The 19,760-nt window shown below is 39.3% G+C and overlaps 1 protein-coding gene across 2 annotated transcripts in view; it reads left to right on the top strand.

Moving 5' to 3' along the window:
• Positions 1 to 19,760, top strand: part of poc1bl (POC1 centriolar protein homolog B (Chlamydomonas), like) — a 160,093-nt gene that overhangs the window by 129,027 nt on the left and 11,306 nt on the right. For both annotated transcript variants that reach the window (XM_073054240.1, XM_073054239.1), the window contains 8 exons: positions 2,528 to 2,608; positions 4,160 to 4,576; positions 5,760 to 5,929; positions 7,944 to 8,133; positions 8,596 to 8,781; positions 9,656 to 9,773; positions 16,574 to 16,750; positions 17,159 to 17,290. In XM_073054240.1, the coding sequence (XP_072910341.1) occupies positions 4,200 to 4,576; positions 5,760 to 5,929; positions 7,944 to 8,133; positions 8,596 to 8,781; positions 9,656 to 9,773; positions 16,574 to 16,750; positions 17,159 to 17,290 (1,350 nt within the window). In that variant the 5' untranslated portion in view covers positions 2,528 to 2,608; positions 4,160 to 4,199. The remainder of the gene's footprint in view (positions 1 to 2,527; positions 2,609 to 4,159; positions 4,577 to 5,759; positions 5,930 to 7,943; positions 8,134 to 8,595; positions 8,782 to 9,655; positions 9,774 to 16,573; positions 16,751 to 17,158; positions 17,291 to 19,760) is intronic.

Here is a 19,760-nt window from a genome sequence, read left to right as displayed (position 1 = left end):
ATCTGAAGTCTGTTTGCTGGGTGAATCCAGAAGACCAGCAATAATGGAAGAAAGCGTGCACCATCTGATACTACCAACTACTCTGTCTGATCTGTGGTAAAGTCTGCAGATCCTAACAACTACCCCTAAGCTCATTAAGGTGGAAAGGAGATAAATCATTGTTGGTCCTGGGGCTGGCCAGGAAGACATGATCAGACTGTGGTTTGCTGCTGTTCTGAGACGTCTCTCGTTTCGCTTGGCTAAAATCTACAAGAAGTCTGGCAAGTCCTGAAGTGCTATTTGCTGACTTAAAAGCTCTGCACAAACCACTTGCTGCCAGACACCAGTGTATTCATCTGCATTGTCTTCAGATGACTGAGAACATGCAGAGCCAGGCAAACGCCCAGAGAGAGAGGAAGAGAAGAGCTCTCAGCTCGAAGCCACATCAGAATAGTTGGAAGCATTTCTCGTAGATGAAGTTCATTAAGGAATATTTATAACATGACAGCACTCAGAAAAGTTGACTTACTGAAATGTACCTCCTGTTGCAGCCACAACTGGTGAGAGCAAAGATCATTTTCAGTGGGCATTCAAGTGATCATGGCAAGGATCGGTTGTGTGGAGGCCACCTTCCAAGCAGGAGAACTTTGTGGCATCTTGCAGTTGCACAAGAGTGATCGTGGACATACTCATTTCAAAGAGTGAACCACATTTCTTTCTTTCCTGTTGAACTCAACTGGTAGAGAGTGCAGTCAGGCTTGTGCAATTGTGTTTATCCATGGTCTATGCAGATTGTCAGTTGACCGCACATGCAATAGTTTCTCATTTCTTCTGTGTATGGAACCAAAAGAATCCAGCAGATGTGTGACACTTTGGTTTCATAGTAAATCAGGCAGACGAGTTGTGATAGGTCTATTCTGAGATAATCATCTGGCCAATCAAAAGCATGTTGTCTGCAGACTAATTACAATGAGAATTACTGGGAACACTCCTCAGGGCAGGCGGCACCTATACGGGGGGAAAAATACAGAGCTAACGTTTCAGGCTGAAGGCCTTTCATCAGAGTGTTCTGTCAAAGGATTTTTGGCCTGAAATATTAACTGTTTCTATGACAGAGGGCACTTGGTAAATGGACTCCGTACACATGCCAATCACTCACCAACAAGCGTTGCCTTGTCATTCTGCTCTCATTGCACAGAATATGTGCACTTCAGTGTCTACCCCGGAATATTCTCATAATGGGTCCAAAGCCAAGCTGATGCACTCGGGTTAGCTTTATAGCGCCTTTCCTGCCATACACGGTGGAATATTCCATTTGAATAGTAATAGGGATGTGTAAGTATGCATTGTATATATTTGTATACTGTATTTAAGGTATACCTTAAGGTAGGCACTTGAACATTTTTAGTTTTGTCATAATCCATGTATCTAACTGTTTCTTTTTCCAAAGATGCTAAATGCTTCTAATAGTTTTGATTTGAGCAGTTGGAGGAAGGTAGCAGAAGATTATTAGGAAGGAAGGAAGTGCCTAAACAGCCCTTCTGTCTGTTTTATCACAATTGACTCATTTGTGTACAACACACCATTTCACTAATAGTCCCACAGCTTACTTTCATTTCCATTGTGATGTGCTACCTTTGCAAGAATTGGCAACGGTACAAACACCTTGACAGAATAAGTATTACAAACAAAATTTCAAAATGAAATCATGCCGTATTACATAAAGACAGAAATGTACTTCCTTTGGTTTCGGTAGTGTACAATGCAGGATGTTTTTATCTAGGCCTTCCCAGTAAATGACAAGTTGTTACACTTGCCACACATAATGGAATTGACAGTCTTGTACCAAAGTTGGTTCCTGATCAGCGAAGCCCGATGGAGCAAATGACCTTTCTTTCTGTGATGTTTCTTTCTTCTCGCTTCCTAGAAGTGCTTTTACAGCTGATTAAAAAGATTAAAATTTAGTTATGCAGAATTATTGTAATAATTGACATATTAAAACACTGAAACAAGAGAAAACAAGTCATTAAGTACACACAAGTTAATTCAAGTTATACTTGGAGGCATTCTTCTTAATTTAAATTAATGGAGTTATTCATTCTGTGGCTCATCTACTCTGATGTAGTTTCTGAAATCAGATTTCCTGCTTAAATTTTGGAGGACTTCAGGATGCTGGTGTTTCATTGTGTTTGTGTGATTTGGATCAACTGTGAAGTTACCCTGCCAAGATGTAGTGCATCACTCTTGGTGCCTGTCTTTTAGGCAATTTCTGTGTCATTTAGTTCAATGGTCATGACATATAGTGAGTGCTGGAGTCAGATGTAGTCATCTTAATTGCTGCAACATTTCCAAGTTCTTTTAAAATTCGCAGGCTTTGAAATTTTACCCATGGTTGTTGTAAATCTGCGACTTGAACAGCATCTTTTTCCAATCAGATGAACAACCATGTACCATTGCATTTTCTCTGCCCCTGACACCCCCCCCCCCCCCACTGCTGTGTCCATGTCTTTTAATTTTGCTGACTAATCAATTTGTGGTACTTTGTCAGATACCTGCCCACTGGACTAAGGACCATGCTGCTTCATAAAGTTCTTGATCATCAATCAAATAAGCCTTTGTTTAATAAAAGGTACTTTTCCAAATTTCAATTAAATTAGCTTTCGATATTTCAGAATAAAACACCGCTTGCATTGAGTTGATTTCTCTAGACTTGCCAAGGTTTACTACTTTTTTAATATATACCGGGATGAGAGACTTACAAGCCTCCTCATTATACAATTATGTTTGAAATCATTTTTATAAATTTACCTTGCACAAATCTATTATCATTGGTGCTTGTGGATATATAGTTTCTTGTTGGAATACCTTAGTTTGCCTTCATTTCCAGAGTGTGTGGCCATGTGTAGCTGAAGGCATGGGGAACTTTTCATGTAAAGGGAGGTCACAATACCTTGGTCCAATTGCCTCTAACATTTCTTATCTGAGGTCTGAAGAGTATGAGCTGTTACGTAATTCTTTTTGTAATAGCCCTATTCTTCATGACTGCAGAAGCTGGTTGCATTTTTGAAGTTAATGCTGCATCATTTTAATTCTTGCGACCTTTTGAAGCAGAGCAGCACAATTTGTGGTGGTATCGTGCTTTCCAAAATCTAATCATAAACTGAAATGAAGGAAATTAGATTTGGAACTGGATGAAAGTTGAAGAAAGGTAATATAAAGCTTAGTTGCAAAACTGTACAATGAGGCAGGTTGGGACAAACCCAACAAGGTGAAGCTGGAACAACACACACAAAATGCTGGTGGAACACAGCAGGCCAGGCAGCATCTATAAGGAGAAGCACTGTCGACATTTCGGGCTGAGACCCTTCGTCAGGTGAAGCTGGGGCAGTAAATAAGTTATGTGAAGTAAATTGAGGTACAGTAGGTCAAAGTTAAAAACGTTGAGCGTGCAAGATGGTATAATGCAGAGAAACAAAGTAAGTGATGGGAGTAATTTTGTAAGGAAAAATAATTTGAAAATCAATCTGTTGGGATTAAAGCATGAGAAGTTTGGAGAACAGAGACAATGAATCAGACGTTGTATGTGAGGGTGCAAATGCAAGATCATTTGAAGTGTAGCAAACTGGTTTGGCAGATTAGACAGAAACATTGGAAAAGCTGTACCTCAAGAAACGTGTAGCTGAGGATCAAATAGAGATAGACACAATGCAACAGAGTGGAAAGCATCGCTGGGCATAGACTAAATGAAAATGTTTTAGCAGAAACAAAGAAAATTCTGTATTTAATTTAAAGATTAATATCATTTGTTGCTTTCAGTCACCAAAACCTAATTAAGCTCAAGGCAGTTATATTGGTATGGATGGATCATTGTGGTCACAAGATTTTTCCATGTAGGTTTGTGATCCCTGCTAATTGCAAATATATGTTACTATGAAGGGCAAGCCGGCTGCTAATTGTTGAAATAGTTCTTCAACTTGATGAACGTCAGCAGTGACAACAGTTTTGAAGTGATTAGGTTGCTTCATTATATCAGAATACATAAATCATGGGCATCTTCTGCGTTTGGAAATTCTAAGGTTGCTAAGTATTTTGTTCGATTTTTAAAGTTCCAATTCAATTTTAAAAAAAAAGACCTGTCAGAAGCTCACTAATCTGAGTTCTGTGAATGTCTCCCTTACAGAATACCCAGATGTCCACAAGGACAACGTTATTGAAGCATCATGAAGATCTCCGTGAAACTAAAATGGATCTGGCTAGGGAAGAGTTGCATTCTGATCAGTTTACTGTGGATTACTTATGTTATTATTGAACTGTCAGTCTCCACTCTACTTGACTCTGCTGGACAGAGCGATAGAAAGGAAAGGGCAAATGCAGCCTATTTTAGTGAAGAGCAAAGTGAGGACCTGTCACGCCCAGTGTATGAAAAACCTGCTGTTGATATGAGCAGACCCGGGGAATTGGGCAAAGCAGCACATCTGAATTTGAATGCCGAAGAGAAATTACAAGAAGAGGAGAGTATTGAGAGATATGCTATTAATATTTATTTAAGTGACAAAGTATCACTGCATCGTCATATCCAGGATGACCGAATGTATGAGTAAGTTTGCATTTAAAATCGTGGTACTGAGTGAGTAACTTGCCAAAGGGAAGTTTGGGAGTGGTTTTAAATCTATTAGATGTAGCTCCACTGGTGTAATGTTTTCTCTGTCCTACTGCTGTGAATGGAATACATGTTTGCAAGTATGGATGGAATTGTAAACAGCACTGATATTGTCAATACAATTCTTCACTGACAGAAACCAGTGGATACGTGTTCTGGTTTTAACAGACTTTGTTTATTTTGGCTGCCACCTTCATTGTTGTTTTTTTCTTCTTTTTCCATCAAGCTGTGTATAAGTATTCAGGAGAAGATTCACCTCTGTTCAATGTATCAGAAAATTGTGAAGTAAATTTATGACAATACTTGTGCAAATGTAGCACAGCAACTGAAAAGGCAAACCCTGAAAATATAACTATAGCTTCAAATGCAGGAGATTTCAAATAATAGTCGACTAGCATTCAAGAGTGAAAAGTTTAGAAATTTTGGACATCTACTCTATACTTCGCATGGTACATTCCTGAGGGAGAACATTGCAAACAATAGCCTTCACAGAGAAGAATTCAGCTCTCAGTCATCTTTGATGTTATAATAAATAAAATAGTTTATACCATCAGAACAGTTTTGTACATTTTGCCAATAAGATCTCAGTTTCCTTTGATTAAATGGAATAAAGAACTTGCTGCCCTTTTTATAGTAGAAATGTAAACATAAAAAGTGATGTGTTGTATATCAGAGAATACAAGCTGGTCCCAAAATGATTCAATCTGTTGTGCTATTGTTTATTTCTTTGTGAACACATTGGCATACTGAGTAATGGTGTGATGGACATCCTCATTTCATTCCAAGAATTGTAGAGTTTTGTTGGAGAGATCAGCCAATTCCAGAGATCGATCAGTCCTTTTGTGATTTATCCACTCTTTCCATATCCTGGCCGTCAAAGAAGGATATCTCTGCACTAGTCTCTTACTATTGACAGTTCAAATGTGGACTCATTAACAGTTTCATTACAGTACAGTTAATTGCTATTTACAAACTAGGAATTTTTAGACCTTGCAAAATATGGTAGTTTTCAAGCTGTGCCCTTGTTCAGTTGTATATTTCATAAACTAAAACTAGAAACTGAACATCCCTTAAGAATATACACTGCTCTTGATCATCTTTATAATCTGTTTCATTTCAGATGCAAAGCCAAAAAATTTGATTATAGGAAGCTTCCTACGACTTCTGTAATTATTGCATTTTATAATGAGGCTTGGTCCACTCTCCTGCGCACAATTCATAGTGTACTGGAAACATCTCCTTCTGTGCTCCTGAAAGAACTCATACTGGTAGATGACTACAGCGATCGAAGTAAGGAACTTGATCATTTTTTCTATATTTTTCATAATATTTTCAAACCAAGAAGTACCAGCAGGAAGTATTCCATTGCATTTCAAACTGCAATTTATTGCTTCTTTCCCGTTTTGAGGAACTCATTTCTATTTCTTTCAAAATATGTTTTCCTAATAAATCAGTGTGAAATTCTACTCCATACATCAGTACTGAAGAGTTTTAGCTAGGGAGGTCTGTGCTGATGTAAATATTTACAGTAAGTGAAGCAATAACCAGCCTTGGTTAGGGCCAAAGAGACCAAGTTTTGAATGTTGTATGACGTAGAACGACTCATGATTCAAAAGTATCTGACTAGGTGAGGGTAGCTAATTCCTAATTCACCCTGTTTGGATGATATTTGCTAAAATGCCAGGATCTTTGTGTCACTGGCACCATGGTAGTGTAGTGGTTAGCGCGACGCTGTTACAGCTGGTGGTGTTCCAGAGTCTAGTGTTCAATTCCAGTGCCATTCTGTAAGGAGTCTCTGTACATCCTCCCATTGGAATGCATGGGTGTTCTCCAGGTCCTCTGGTTTCCTCCCACAGTTACGATGTGCAGGGTAGGTTAATTGGTCATTGTAAATTGTCCCGTGATTCGGTTAGGGTTACTCAGGCTTGTTGGGAGTTGCTGGGGCACTGTAGCTTGAAGGGCTGACAGTCTACTCCACTCTAAAACACTAAATAAATAAATAAATAAATAAATAAATAGATAGATAGATAGATAGATGCTCAGGATAGGTAAGTTGACTTAAAATGTTTTATATGCCGATTAATACTTTGATTGGTAGAAAAGACCATCCAGTATCAATGTCTTCAGGTGAGAAGGTTAAAACATTAAATGATGGTACCCTACAATATGTCACAAAGAGAAAAAGGAAGGTTGTCCGATAGGTAGGTGGTGGGGGCGGAATGGAATGGAGATTTGATGGTGGTGGAGGCATGGGGCCTTGGAGGAAAATTCCAAAATGGAAGAAACAATATTTACTTAAAAAATAATAACCAATTTGAGGGAGAACATGGTTAAAAAAATCAGACAACGCATATTAATAACTCCCTCCTCCTTTTATATGTACTCATTCTTAATTTTCTAGTTCCAAATCCCTTATTTTGCCACTTGATGATTCTTCCTCAAAAATAATGACTCGTGCCGTACAAGAATCCCCATCTGTCCTTGTGATTCGCAGATTAGCTGTTGATATGCAAGTTTAAATAGCTATGTTAATGTAGCGTTGGTGATAATTGATTCTAACTCAGCTCTCACCTGCTGTGGAATTAGTATTTCCAGCATATTTACTCAGAGTGGTTGGGCATCCCAGATGTAAAGTGTAGTCTACAGCAATGCATTAACCTTGTTTACATGGATGATAGCTCTCTTTCTAAATTTAACTATCATAAATCCCTCTCCATTTTAAATGCATCTCTGCTATTAATCAGCAAATGTTTCAACTTTTTTTGCCACTCTCTACATAAATTAAATCTGAATTCTATATTTGATTTTTAGTTGGCCATCTTGTGCAGAACCCACTACCCCATGGTTTGGAAATCCCGAGGTTTCAACATCGGTCTCTTTGGGATCCCATTCCTATGCTTCCTTTTAAACCCACCAGGATTTCATTTCTCCGCCACCACCTACCTATAAAGCATACTTTACATTATGAGAATTTATTTGAAAAAATAGTGAATTAAAAATGTATTGGAATATGAGCCAAAGTAACATTGAATGATCTGGAAAATCTATTATCCCAGCATCATTAAAGTTGCGAGAATGTTGAAATATCAGAGTATCATTGATTGTCTTTGATTTTGTTCATCTTTGTTAACTACAGTCTGTATTGAAGTTGATAATTTCATGCACAAATATCCCAAGAAGTCATAAAGTCATTGCCTCTGATTGTATGTAGAAAAATCACTGTATTCCTTTACCCTCATATGAAACTATAGTGACCTGAACAAAACTTATTCATGTTAAATTAATTAATTGTTGAATATTTTAGTTTATCTGAAGTCCCAGCTGGAGCAGTATATCAGTAACCTTGAGCGAGTGCGTCTCATTCGAACAAATAAGAGGGAGGGACTGGTGCGTGCTCGTTTGATTGGTGCTACTTTCTCTACCGGAGATGTGCTCACGTTTCTGGATTGCCACTGTGAGTGTGTCACTGGCTGGTTGGAGCCACTGCTGGAGAGGTATGTTTGTGCATTCTTGAGAATGTACGTTGTACGTACATTTGAGATTGTTACCTATTGACTAAGGCTTAATGAAACACAGGCACAGTCAGCAAGAGATACAGAGGCTTGACATCACAAATCACCATGTTCAGGAATAGCTACTTTGGCCATTATGTTCTTGATCCTACCTGCAGAATCTTAACAAATCTCAGCAGTGAACACTACAGACCACCTCTTACACCTCCATTTGTACTATGGTCTTGCTTTTACAATGATGTATGATTTAATTTCATGTCTAATTTATATTTTGTTTGTTGTCTATACCTGTATGCCAAAGATGCTGCTTGAAGGATGTTTTTCATTGTACCTGCAGCTCACAATACTTGTGCACATGTCAGTAAATTAGATTTGACTTGACTCACATTGTAGGATTGTGTTGATGGATTTAAATCTTATTTCTGTAAATCTTTTTATTTTTAGGATTAGAGAGAATGAGACTGCAGTTGTATGTCCAGTTATCGATACCATCGATTGGAATTCTTTTGCATTTTACATGCAGACAGGTGAACCGATGATTGGTGGGTTTGACTGGCGCCTTACTTTCCAGTGGCATGCTGTTCCTGGACGTGAAAGAAATCGAAGAAAGTCAAGAATCGACCCAATTAGGTCAGAGCTATAATATAGCATTTTAAATAAAAATGGATTGAAGCAAATGAAATATAATAATCTGTTTGAATTTAGAAAGTGGCAGCTTGGAGTTTTATAATACAAAAGTCAATTATAACTGGAATAAAATCTTTAACTTAAATCATTGTTGATCTGGCTTTTTGTTTTTGGAAAATAAATGAAGTAATTAACAACATATAATTTAAAACTGTAGATGTTGCATGTGAAATGGGATGGAAATAAAGAGCTTATTTATATCCGACTCCCAACAGCTGCCTGTGGAAATTGTCATCAGTGATGCAAAGTAAACCGGGGAGCAAATGGAACTCGAGAGAACATGTTAAAGGAATGAACTTCATTTAGTATTTTATTTTGGTATAATACCTATGACCTGATTTAATATATGAAAGCATACCGTATGATCTATATTCTTTGTTATTGAGACACATTGGTTACTTTTCCATAGTCATTATTCACACTCCAGTACATTGTTTAAGTGACGGCTGCTGCTGTTGGGTGAGATTAAATGGTGAATGTTAACAAGCTTTTTGGCTGTGAGTAATGTCACTGAGCAAATTCTATCTCCATCACCATCAGAATAGCTAGATTAGGAGCAGAGTGATGAATTTCACTCAGTGAATTTGAAACAAATTATGGTGCCCCGAGGCTGCTCTAGTTAACATCAGCTAACTTAGCGATTCAGTCAGAGCTCTTTTGGTGTCTTGTGTTGTAGATACAAGTGAATATTGAGTGACACTGAATTGTATAATTTCAGAATAGTTAAAATCAGCATGTTTCCTCTGTTCTTCGCAGCTGTTTCATTAAAAGAAAAACAAAGATAAGTATGCACTCTCTAAAAATTCATGTCTTTCAGGTCTCCAACTATGGCTGGGGGACTGTTTGCAGTTAGTAAAAAGTACTTTGAATACCTGGGCACCTATGACACAGGGATGGAAGTATGGGGAGGTGAGAACTTAGAACTATCTTTTAGGGTAAGTATTAAGCCTTACAATTTAATTAAAGTTGCACTTATTTGAATCAACATTTATACTCTGGACCTTTTTATTCATGTTGGATATAGAGGTGCACTTGAAGGTGCATTGTTGGTTCCTTGTAAGCAGCCAACTAATTACTGATGGCGTCATAGCATGCAAACTGGTCCTTACACCCAACTCTTCCTTGTTGACCAAGGTACTTATCTAAGCTCATCCTGTTTGCCTGCTTTTGGCCCATAATCCCTCTAAACCTTTCTAATTACTTGCTCAATCATCTTTTAAATGATGTCATTGTACCTGTCACAGTCACTTCATTTGCGGCCCATCCTATGTGTTCTTTCCTCTGTGTGAAGAAAATAACCTTCGGGTCCTTTTAAAATTTTCACCCTTTCTTCTTAAACCTATGCCCTCTAGTTTTTGATTTCCTTTCCCTGTGAAAACAATGAAGTGCATTCATCCTATCTATGCCCCAAGTGGCTTTATACACCTCTGTAAGATCACCCCTTAGCCTCCTACAACTCAGGCCATCTAGTCCTGGTAATATTCTTGTACATCTTTGCATTATTTCCAGTTTAATGACATCTTTCCTACAGAAATCTGTACTCAGTACTTGAAGTGAATCCTCACCAATGTCTCAGACATCTGCAACGTAACGTCCCAAGTCCTGTACTCAGAGCCCAGACTGATGATGGCCACCATAAGATATCAGAGCAGTATTGGGCCATTTGGCCGATTGAGTCTCCATCACGGCTGACTCATTATCCCTTTCAACCCCAATCCTGTCTTCTCCTTGTAATCTTTGACATCCTGTCTAACCAAGAACTTATCAACCTCCACTTTAATCATACCCAATGACTTGACTTCCACAGCTGTCTATGGCAATGAATTCCACAGATTCACTATCCTGTGGCTAAAGAAATTCCTCCTCATCTCTGTTCTAAATGGACATCCCTCTACTCTGAGGCTGTGTCCTCTGGTCCTAGACTCCTTCACTACAGGAAACATGCTCTTCACATCCACCCTATCTAGGCCTTTCAATATCTGATAGGTTTCAATGAGATCTCCCTCCCCCACCCCCCCCATTCTTCTAAACTCCAGTGAGTACAGCCTCAAAGCCATGAAATGTTCTCATTATGTTTACCCTTTCATTTCAGAAATCATTCCCGTGAGCCCCTCTGGTAACTCTCCAATATCAGCACATTTTTTCTTAGATAAGGGGCCCAAAACTGCTCACAATACTCCAAATGCTGTTTGAGCAATGCCTTAAAAAGCCTCAGCATTACATCCTTAGTTTTGTATTTTATTCCTCCCGAAATGAATGCTAATATTGCATTTGTCTTCCTTACCACCGACTCAACCTGCAAGTTAACCTTTAGGGAATCCTGCACCAGGTCTCACAAGTCCCTTTGCACCTCTGATTTTTGAATTTTCTCCTTCTTTAGAAAATGGTTTACACTTTTATTCCTCCTGCCAAAGTGCATGACCATACACTTTTCTATATTTTCTTCCATCTGCCACTTTAGCTATTCCTCTAATGAGCCTAAGTCCTCTGCAGACTTTCTGCTTCCTCAGTTCTACCTGCCCATTCACCTTGTCCATAAACTTAGCCACAAAGCCATCAATTCCATCATCCAAATCATTGACATATAGTGTGAAAAGAAGCAGTCCTAACATTGACCCCTGCAGAGCACCATGGGTCACCAGCATCCAATCAGAAAAGGCCTCCTGTATTCCCACTCTTTGCTTCTTGCCTGTCAAGCAATCTTCTATCTATCCTAATATCTTTCCTGTAATACTCTGGGCTCTTATCTTGTTAAGCAACTTCATGTGCAGCTTCTTGTCAATGGCCTTCTGAAAATACAAGTAAACAACATGCACTGATTTTCCTTTGTCTGCCCTGCCTGTTATTTCCTAAAAGAATCCCAACTTGGCAAGACTTTCCCTTCAAGAAACCATTCTGACTTACTGTTTTATCTTGTGCTACCAAGTTCCCAAAACCTTATCCTAAATAATGGACTCCAATATCTTTCCAACCACTGAAGTCAGACTAACTGTCCTAAAATTTCCTTTCTTTTGCCTCCATCATTTCTTAAAGAGTGGAGTGATATTTACAATTTTCCATTCTTCTGGAAACCATTCCAGAATCTTGGGATTCTTGAAAGGTCATCACTAAAATTTAGACTCATTGGAATTAAAACTCACTGGAATTTAGAAGATTGAGGGGGGATCGTATTGAAATGTATAAAATTCTAAAGGGATTGGACAGGCTAGATGCAGGAAGATTGTTTCTGATGTTGGGGAAGTCCAGAATGAGGGGTCGCAGTTTAAGGATAAAGGGGAAGCCTTTTAGGACCAAGATGAGGAAAAACTTCTTCACACAGAGAGTGGTGAATCTGTGGAATTCTCTGCCACAGGAAACAGTTGAGGCCAGTTCATTGGCTATATTTAAGAGCAAGTTAGATATGGCCCTTGTGGCTAAACGGATCAGGGGGTATGGAGAGAAAGCAGGTACAGGGTTCTGAGTTGGATGATCAGCCATGATCATACTGAATGGCGGTGCAGGCTCAAAGGGCCGAATGGCCTACTGTACCTATTTTCTATGTTTCTATGTTTCTAAAACCTCAGCAATCACTTCAGCTACCTCTTGCAGAATACTGGGGTGTAGTTGATCTGGTCCAGGTGACTTATCTATCTTCAGGGTTTTCAGCTTCCCATGCACCTTCTCCAGTGACACTCACTTCTGCCCCATGATACTCTCAAATTTCTGGCATAATGCTAGGGTCTACCACAGTGAAGACTGACTCAAAATATTAACTAAGCTTGTCTGCTTTTTCTTTGTCCCCCATTACCAACTCTCCAGTGTCAATTTCCAGTAGTCCAATATTCACTCTCACCTCTCTTTTTATATTTGAAAAGATTCTTGTATCCTCTTTTATATTAGCATTTGGTAGCTTTTCTCTGCTTATGTCTTTTTATTTGACTTCTGTTCATATTTAGAAGCTTCCCAATCCTCTAGTGCCCAATTAATTTTTGCTACATTGTATATCTTTTGCTTTTATTCTATTTTTGACTCCCTTGTCAGCCACAGTTGCCTCATCCTCCCTTTAGAATACTTCTTCATCTTTAGGATTTACAGTATCTATCCTGTACCTTCTGAGTTGCTCTCAGAAACTCCAGCCATTGCTGTCCCAATGTCATCCCTGCTATTATTTCCTTCCATTCAACTTTGGCCAGCTCCTCTCACTCATGTCTCTGTAATTCCCTTTACTCCCTTATAATACTGATACATCTGACTTTAGCTTCACCTTCTCAAACTGCAGGGTGAGTTCTATCATATTATGATCATAGCCTCCCTAAAGGGTTTCGTTACCTTAAGCTCCCTAATCAAATCTGTTCATTACACAACACTCAATCCAGAATTGTCTTTCCTTTACTGGGTTCAAACACAAGTTTTCCTTAGAAAGCCATCTCATAAGTATTCTACAAACTCCCTCTCTTGGGAGCCAGCACCAACCTGATTTTCCAAATCTAGCTGCATATTTAAATTCCCATGATTATCGCAACATTGCCCATTCGACATGCATTTTCTACCACCCATTGTAATTTATATCCCACGTCTTGGCTACAATTTGGAAGCCTGTATATAACTTCCATCAGGGTCTTTTTACCCTTGCAGTTTCTTAACTCTACCCACAAAGATTCTAGGTCTTCTGATCCTCTTTCTAAGAATTTGATTTAAATTTTTTCCAACAGAGCTACCTCACCCCGTCTGCCTACCTGTTTGTCCTTTTGATACAAAGTGTATCCTTGGATATTAAGTTCCCAGCTATGATCTTTTTTCAGTCACAGCTCAGAGTTGTCCACAACATCATACTTGCCAATCTCTATCTGTGTTACAAGATCATCTATCTTATTCTGTCTACAGTCGCATTCAAATATAATACATTCAGCCCTGTGTTTAGCACCCTTTTCGATATTGCCTCCATGTTATGCTTCAGTCCATCCCACAGAATGCAATTTTTCTGTCATCTGTCTGTCCTTCCTCACTACACACTGTATCTACCAATTGCCCCATCCTCAGCCCTATCATTCTGGTTCCCATCCCCCTGCCAAATTGGTGTAAACCCTCCCCAACAGCTCTAGGAAATCTGCCTGCTAGGATATTGATCCCCCTTGAGTTCAGGTGTAATCCATCCTTTTTTTCCCTTCCTGCTTTTTAGCTTCCATCTAACTCGCCATATTCTCTCTTCAGACTTCATCCCTTTTCCTACCCTTGACATTGGTACCAATATGTACCACAACCTCTGGCTGTTCACTCTCTCCCTTTAGAATGCTGTGGATCTGGTTCTAGAAATTCCTGACCCTCCCCAATTCTCTACAATCCCCCTCTTGACAGACAAGTCCTGACAAGCCTGTTTGGCCTTCAAAACTGGCATGCAAACTCCACAAAGAATTGTCTCCAACTTATGTAAGGGGAGGGAAGTTCAAGGGATATATCAGAGGAAGGTTTTTCACTCAGAGTGGTTGGTGCGTGGAATGCACTGCCTGAGTCAGTGGTGGAGGCAGATACACTAGTGAAATTTAAGAGACTACTAGACAGGTGTATGGAGGAATTTAAGGTGGGGGGTTATATGGGAGGCAGGGTTTGAGGGTCGCCACAACATTGTGGGTCGAAGGGCCTGTAACATGCTGTACTATTCTATGTTCTATGCCGAATTCCTCCTCCTGCATACTGTCTGCCTATGATTCAGTTATAGAGAAATTTGGGTTTATACAGCGCACATGAGAATATCAATACCTTGTCTTATTGATTGTTCTCATGTTGTAGAATCATAAGGCAAAGAAACAGGTCTTTAGGCCCACCTTAAGTGTCCTGTTCACTCATTTTACCTCCATCCCATTGAGCGCTATTAGCAGATTTACAATGCAGTTGTATTTCCCTACAGAATTATGGTTGCTTGTGATCCACAACTTTTGTAGATGAGTAACAATGAGGACTGAAACTTACTGCTGTTGTGTTTGACTGAAGCTTTCCTCCTTAAATGTATTTTTCCACTCCTGGTATAGTGCAAACCATTACTGTAACAATATAAAACGTCTTCAACTTGAAATGTCAACTCTAATTATCATCTCATCTGTGCAGTATAACACTCTGACTCTGAGATAAACCTTACTTGCTGAATATCAGTATTTTCTGTTTTTATCTCAAGTTCCAACCATCTGCAGTTTGTTTTATTTTTCACTGTGACTGTGAACCCTGTTGCTGTGCTGGAGCCTGCTGCTATTATTGCCAATAGTTCATCTTGTTCCATCAAAAATACTTCTTTCTTGTCCCTGTGGCATCCCAACAGGATATACTACCCATGTTTCTGAGTAGTTCCTTACTGATTTTGCAGTTCCTTGAACTCTCTCTTCTGATCTGCTTGTACTTTACCCTCATAACCTGTGGGATTGGGACTGATCAGAATGCTGTATTAGGATCTTACATAATAGCCTCATTTGATGCAACAAAGATTAAATTCTATCCAGATGTGTGGATACCCTTTATTCTATCCTCCTGTGGCCTCCTCCCTTCTATTTGTGTGTGTCTCACTATTCACGCCTTTTAGTCACTTACAGTTCCACTTCTTTTGCGTCTTCCTCTGGAAGAAGTTCTTTCCCCAGCATATTACAATCTCCACATCTATTCTTTGGTCCATTGTTTGTTGCTGCAACTGTTTCTGTAGTTTTGATCCAGTGAAACTTTAACTTCCACTCCATGTTTGCTATCTGGGTTTGACTCCAGATACCTTTAGATTTATTGCATGTACTTTGGACTGGCTACGCCCAGATCATCAGAGAGTTATGGTATGGAAAGGATCAATATGGTTATTGATTCAGTTTTATTGTGTTTTCATCTGGATCAAAGGTTTACCTGTGTGTATGAGAGTTTTCCCTCTTCTCACTCTTGGCTTCCTTTCATCGCCTACCCAGATATGGTAATCTCTGAATTCTTGTATTGCTGCCATTGTAAAACTACAACCCAAGATGATCAATTGTACAGCAGGATGAAATACAATAACATACTAAGACATCAAGTAGTTATACTAGTGCAAATTCAGGGAGTTTGTATTTTGCAATTTGGCATGGGGTTTTAACAAAGAGCTAGTACTTTGCTCAATAGTTTTTTTTTAGCAACGTTAACATGACAGACTTGGCAGGATGAAGGGCCTGTTTTCTGCTCTGACTGTATAGAAGTCACAAAGAAATTCTAGACAGAGAGAATTAAATATTGTAACTGTTTTGAGCATCCCAGGATTCAGAGAAGTCAAGAAAATTGTGTGTTGTCCATAACCAGTTGCTTAGGTTTAACGGGGCACTCTGATAACCAAGCTAAAGCAGAATGTTAATGGAACAGTTTTCACAACATGATGTAATTCAACTCCACCGCTTCTGGCTCTGATTTATGGAACATCCCCACTTAGAACCATAGACCATTGCAGCACAGAAACAGGCTTTGGCCTTTCTTGGCTGTGCCGAACCATTTTTCTGCCTAGTCTGCTTAATCTTCTTTTACCCTTGGCTGCCTAGCTCAGGAAATTTCACTGAACCATTCCTTTATCCCTGACAGCGTTTTAAAAATTATATTTTAAGGCCCTAAAATGGTCTTAAGATAGTGTTATCATTTAAAAATGACTATGAATATTATCAAAAGGCTGACAAGCACAGTGGGCTGAATGGTCTCCATTTCATAGTTTGATTGTGAGTACCTTGCTAATGATAAATTCTGTGTTAATTTGTTTTAAATTGTTTCAAAGGTGTGGCAATGTAAAGGCTCCCTGGAAATCCATCCCTGCTCCCACGTTGGGCATGTTTTTCCAAAGCGTGCTCCATATGCACGACCGAATTTCCTCCAGAATACTGTTCGAGCAGCTGAAGTGTGGATGGATGAATACAAAGTACATTTTTATTACCGAAATCCTCCTGCAAGAAAGGTAATGAACTGTGAGGTGCCAGTATTTGTGATCACCTACTTATTTCACAATGGAACTTCATTATCTGACAAAGTGGAGTTATTCCCCACAATGGATCATGGAGCCATTAATGATAATTGGTGCAATCAATAGGGGAACAGAGACCTATAATGAAACCAAGGTCAAGGAAGCTGAAAAAGCAAGTACACTATAGTGTTCAAAAAGATTGTTCTATATAAGCAATATGCCAGATAATTTGGATGGAAGAAGAAAATTAAATTTCTGTTTAAATTTTACTTAGTTAGTCGTTTACAGAGTATCATCCCAGACTCCAGCTTTAGCACTGGATGTTTTAAAGAGTGAAGCAGGAGCAGTTAATCTATATGAGATTTAGAACTGTTCACCACAGAAGTTTTTCTTTCATTGCAGGAAAAATATGGGGATATTTCTGAAAGGAAACTACTCCGAGATCGTTTGCAATGCAACAGTTTCAGCTGGTATTTGAAGACAGTATACCCAGAATTACATGTACCAGAGGATCGTCCCAACTGGCATGGAGCGGTAAACAGAAGAATAATTATTATTTCTCTTCAATCCATTTCTGTTGGTTAAGCTGCTCCTTGGCTCCTGTGTTTTAGGTGGAAGGTTTTTTAAAAGCTGTTCAGAAAGGCATGGGGCTAGAAATAATGGATAACTTATTCAGAGATTTGAGGACAAACTGAAAAGCCTCTTCTGCTGTAAAGAGAGGATGCATTTGTGAAATGATTGAGACTTGGACCTTAAGACATAGAAGCAGAATTGGTCCATTCAGCTCATTAAATCTACTCCGCCATTTGGTCATGGCTGATTTATTTTCCCTCTCATCCCCATTCTGCCTTACCCATGCAACCTTTAAACACACTTAGGAACAAGAACCGATCAACCTCCACTTTTAATATACTCAGTGACTTAGCCTCTACAGTCATCTATGGCAATGAATTCACCACCCTCTAACTAAACATTGTTTCTTTGGTATGGGGCCCAAAATTGCTCATGATACACTAAATGGCAGACCAATGCCTTATAAAGCCTCAGTACTACAGTCGACCCTCCTTATCCACAAATTCTGCATGCGCGAATTCAACCAACGGCGAATTGCGAAAATGCGGAAGTGCTCTTCCAGCACTTGTTGTTCGAGCATGTAAAAACTTTTTTTTGTTGTCATTATTCCCTAAACAATGCAGTATAACAACTATTTTACATAGCATTTACATTGTATTAGGTATTATAAGTAATCTAGAGATGATTTAAAGTATACGGGAAGATGTGCGTGGGTTATCACGGATCGGGATCGAAAAAAATCAGAATTTCTTACTAAGTAAGTTGGAATAGGTACATCCGGTATTATTTAGCGACAGTTAGTCAAGTGTTTGTCTTTGTATATAGTATATATTTTACCTTTCTATACATATAAAACACTTAAGAACATATGTTTCAGCGCAGAGTTCGATCTAGTGACAGACCACTCCTGAGTGCTCTCTGTACTGTGCCGGGTTGATGTGGAGGATCAAAAACCCAAAACCCCATAATTAAACCACTGCATTGCTTAGTAATAATTGTAGCTTTCATCGGGGCAGAGCCTTTCTCACTTTATTCTTTAAAATTGTTCCGATCGTTGACCGACGTAGCCTAACACCTTTCCAATGACTGATAGTGTTTCACCTCTTTCCGATCGCTTTATTATTTCCACTTCATTTTCAATCATTATCGTGATTATTTTCGTGAACAGAAGTACTGTGGATTCAGATCTCTCTCGCTGGGTCCTAATGTCCACCGCACTGAGACAGGTTAATAAGTTCTGGGGTTCTGCTGGGTCCTAAGATCCACCTCATTGGTACACGTTGAATAAGGGACTTGAGCATCTGTGAGGGGTCCCGGAACCAATACCTCGTGGATAAGGAGGGCCAACTGTACACCCTTGTTTTTATATTCTAGTCCTCTCGCAATAAATGCTAACATTGTATTTGCCTTCCTTACTACCAACTCAACCTGCAAGATAACCTTTAAGAAATCTTGCACTAAGACTCCCAGGTCCCTTTATGCCTCAGTTTCTTAATTTTCTCCCGATTTAGACAATAATCTAAGCCTTTAACCCCTCTACCAAAGTCCATGAAAATACACTTCCTATACTATATTCCACTTACCACTTCTTTGCCCATTCTCCTCACTTGTCTGAGCCCTTCTACAGACACTCTGCTTCCTCAACACTACCTGCCCCTCCACGCCTCTTCATATTTTCCGCAAAATGGCGAGAAAGCCATCAATTCCATCATCCAGATCATCAATATACAATGTGAAAAGCAGCAGACCCAATACCATACCTGTGGAACACCACTAGTCATCAGCAGCGAATCAGAAAAGGCCCCCTTTACTCCCACTCTTTGCCTTCTGCTAGTCAGTCAATCTTCTGTCTTTGCTAGTACTGTTCCTGTAATACCAGGGGTCTTATCTTGTTTATCAGCCTTATGTGTGGCATCTTGTTAACGGCCTTCTGAAAGTCCAAATAAACAATATTCATTGACTATCTCTCTTGCCTGTTACTTTCTCAAAGAATGCCAGCAGACTTGTCAAGCTAGTTTTCCCTTTCGGGAAACTATGCTGACTTCAGTCTATTTTGTTATGTGCCTACAAGTACTTCTGAAACCTCATCTTTTGTAAAAACCTGTAATATCTTGCCACCCACTGAAGTTGAGCTATAATTTTCTGACTTTTGCCTCCCTCTCTTCTTTAAGAGTGGAGTATCATTTGTAATTTTTTTTCCAGTCATCCAGAATCTCGTGATTCTTGGAAGGTCACCACTAAAGCCTCCACAATATCTTCAGCTATCTCTTTCAGAACCCTGGGGTGTTGTCCATCTGATGCAAGTGATTTAGAACTTTTAGCTTCCCAAACTCCTTCTTCTAGTAATAGTGACTACACTGACTTCTGTCCCGATGCTTTGAATTTCCAGTGTGTTGCAGATGCCTTCCCCAGTGAATTCTGATGCGAAGCA

Source organism: Hemitrygon akajei, chromosome 8, assembly GCF_048418815.1.
Source record: "Hemitrygon akajei chromosome 8, sHemAka1.3, whole genome shotgun sequence".
NCBI classification, from domain to species: Eukaryota; Metazoa; Chordata; class Chondrichthyes; order Myliobatiformes; family Dasyatidae; genus Hemitrygon; species Hemitrygon akajei.
The sequence above is the reverse complement of the archived record's forward strand: the minus strand, read 5'-3'. Positions and strand labels throughout refer to the sequence as shown.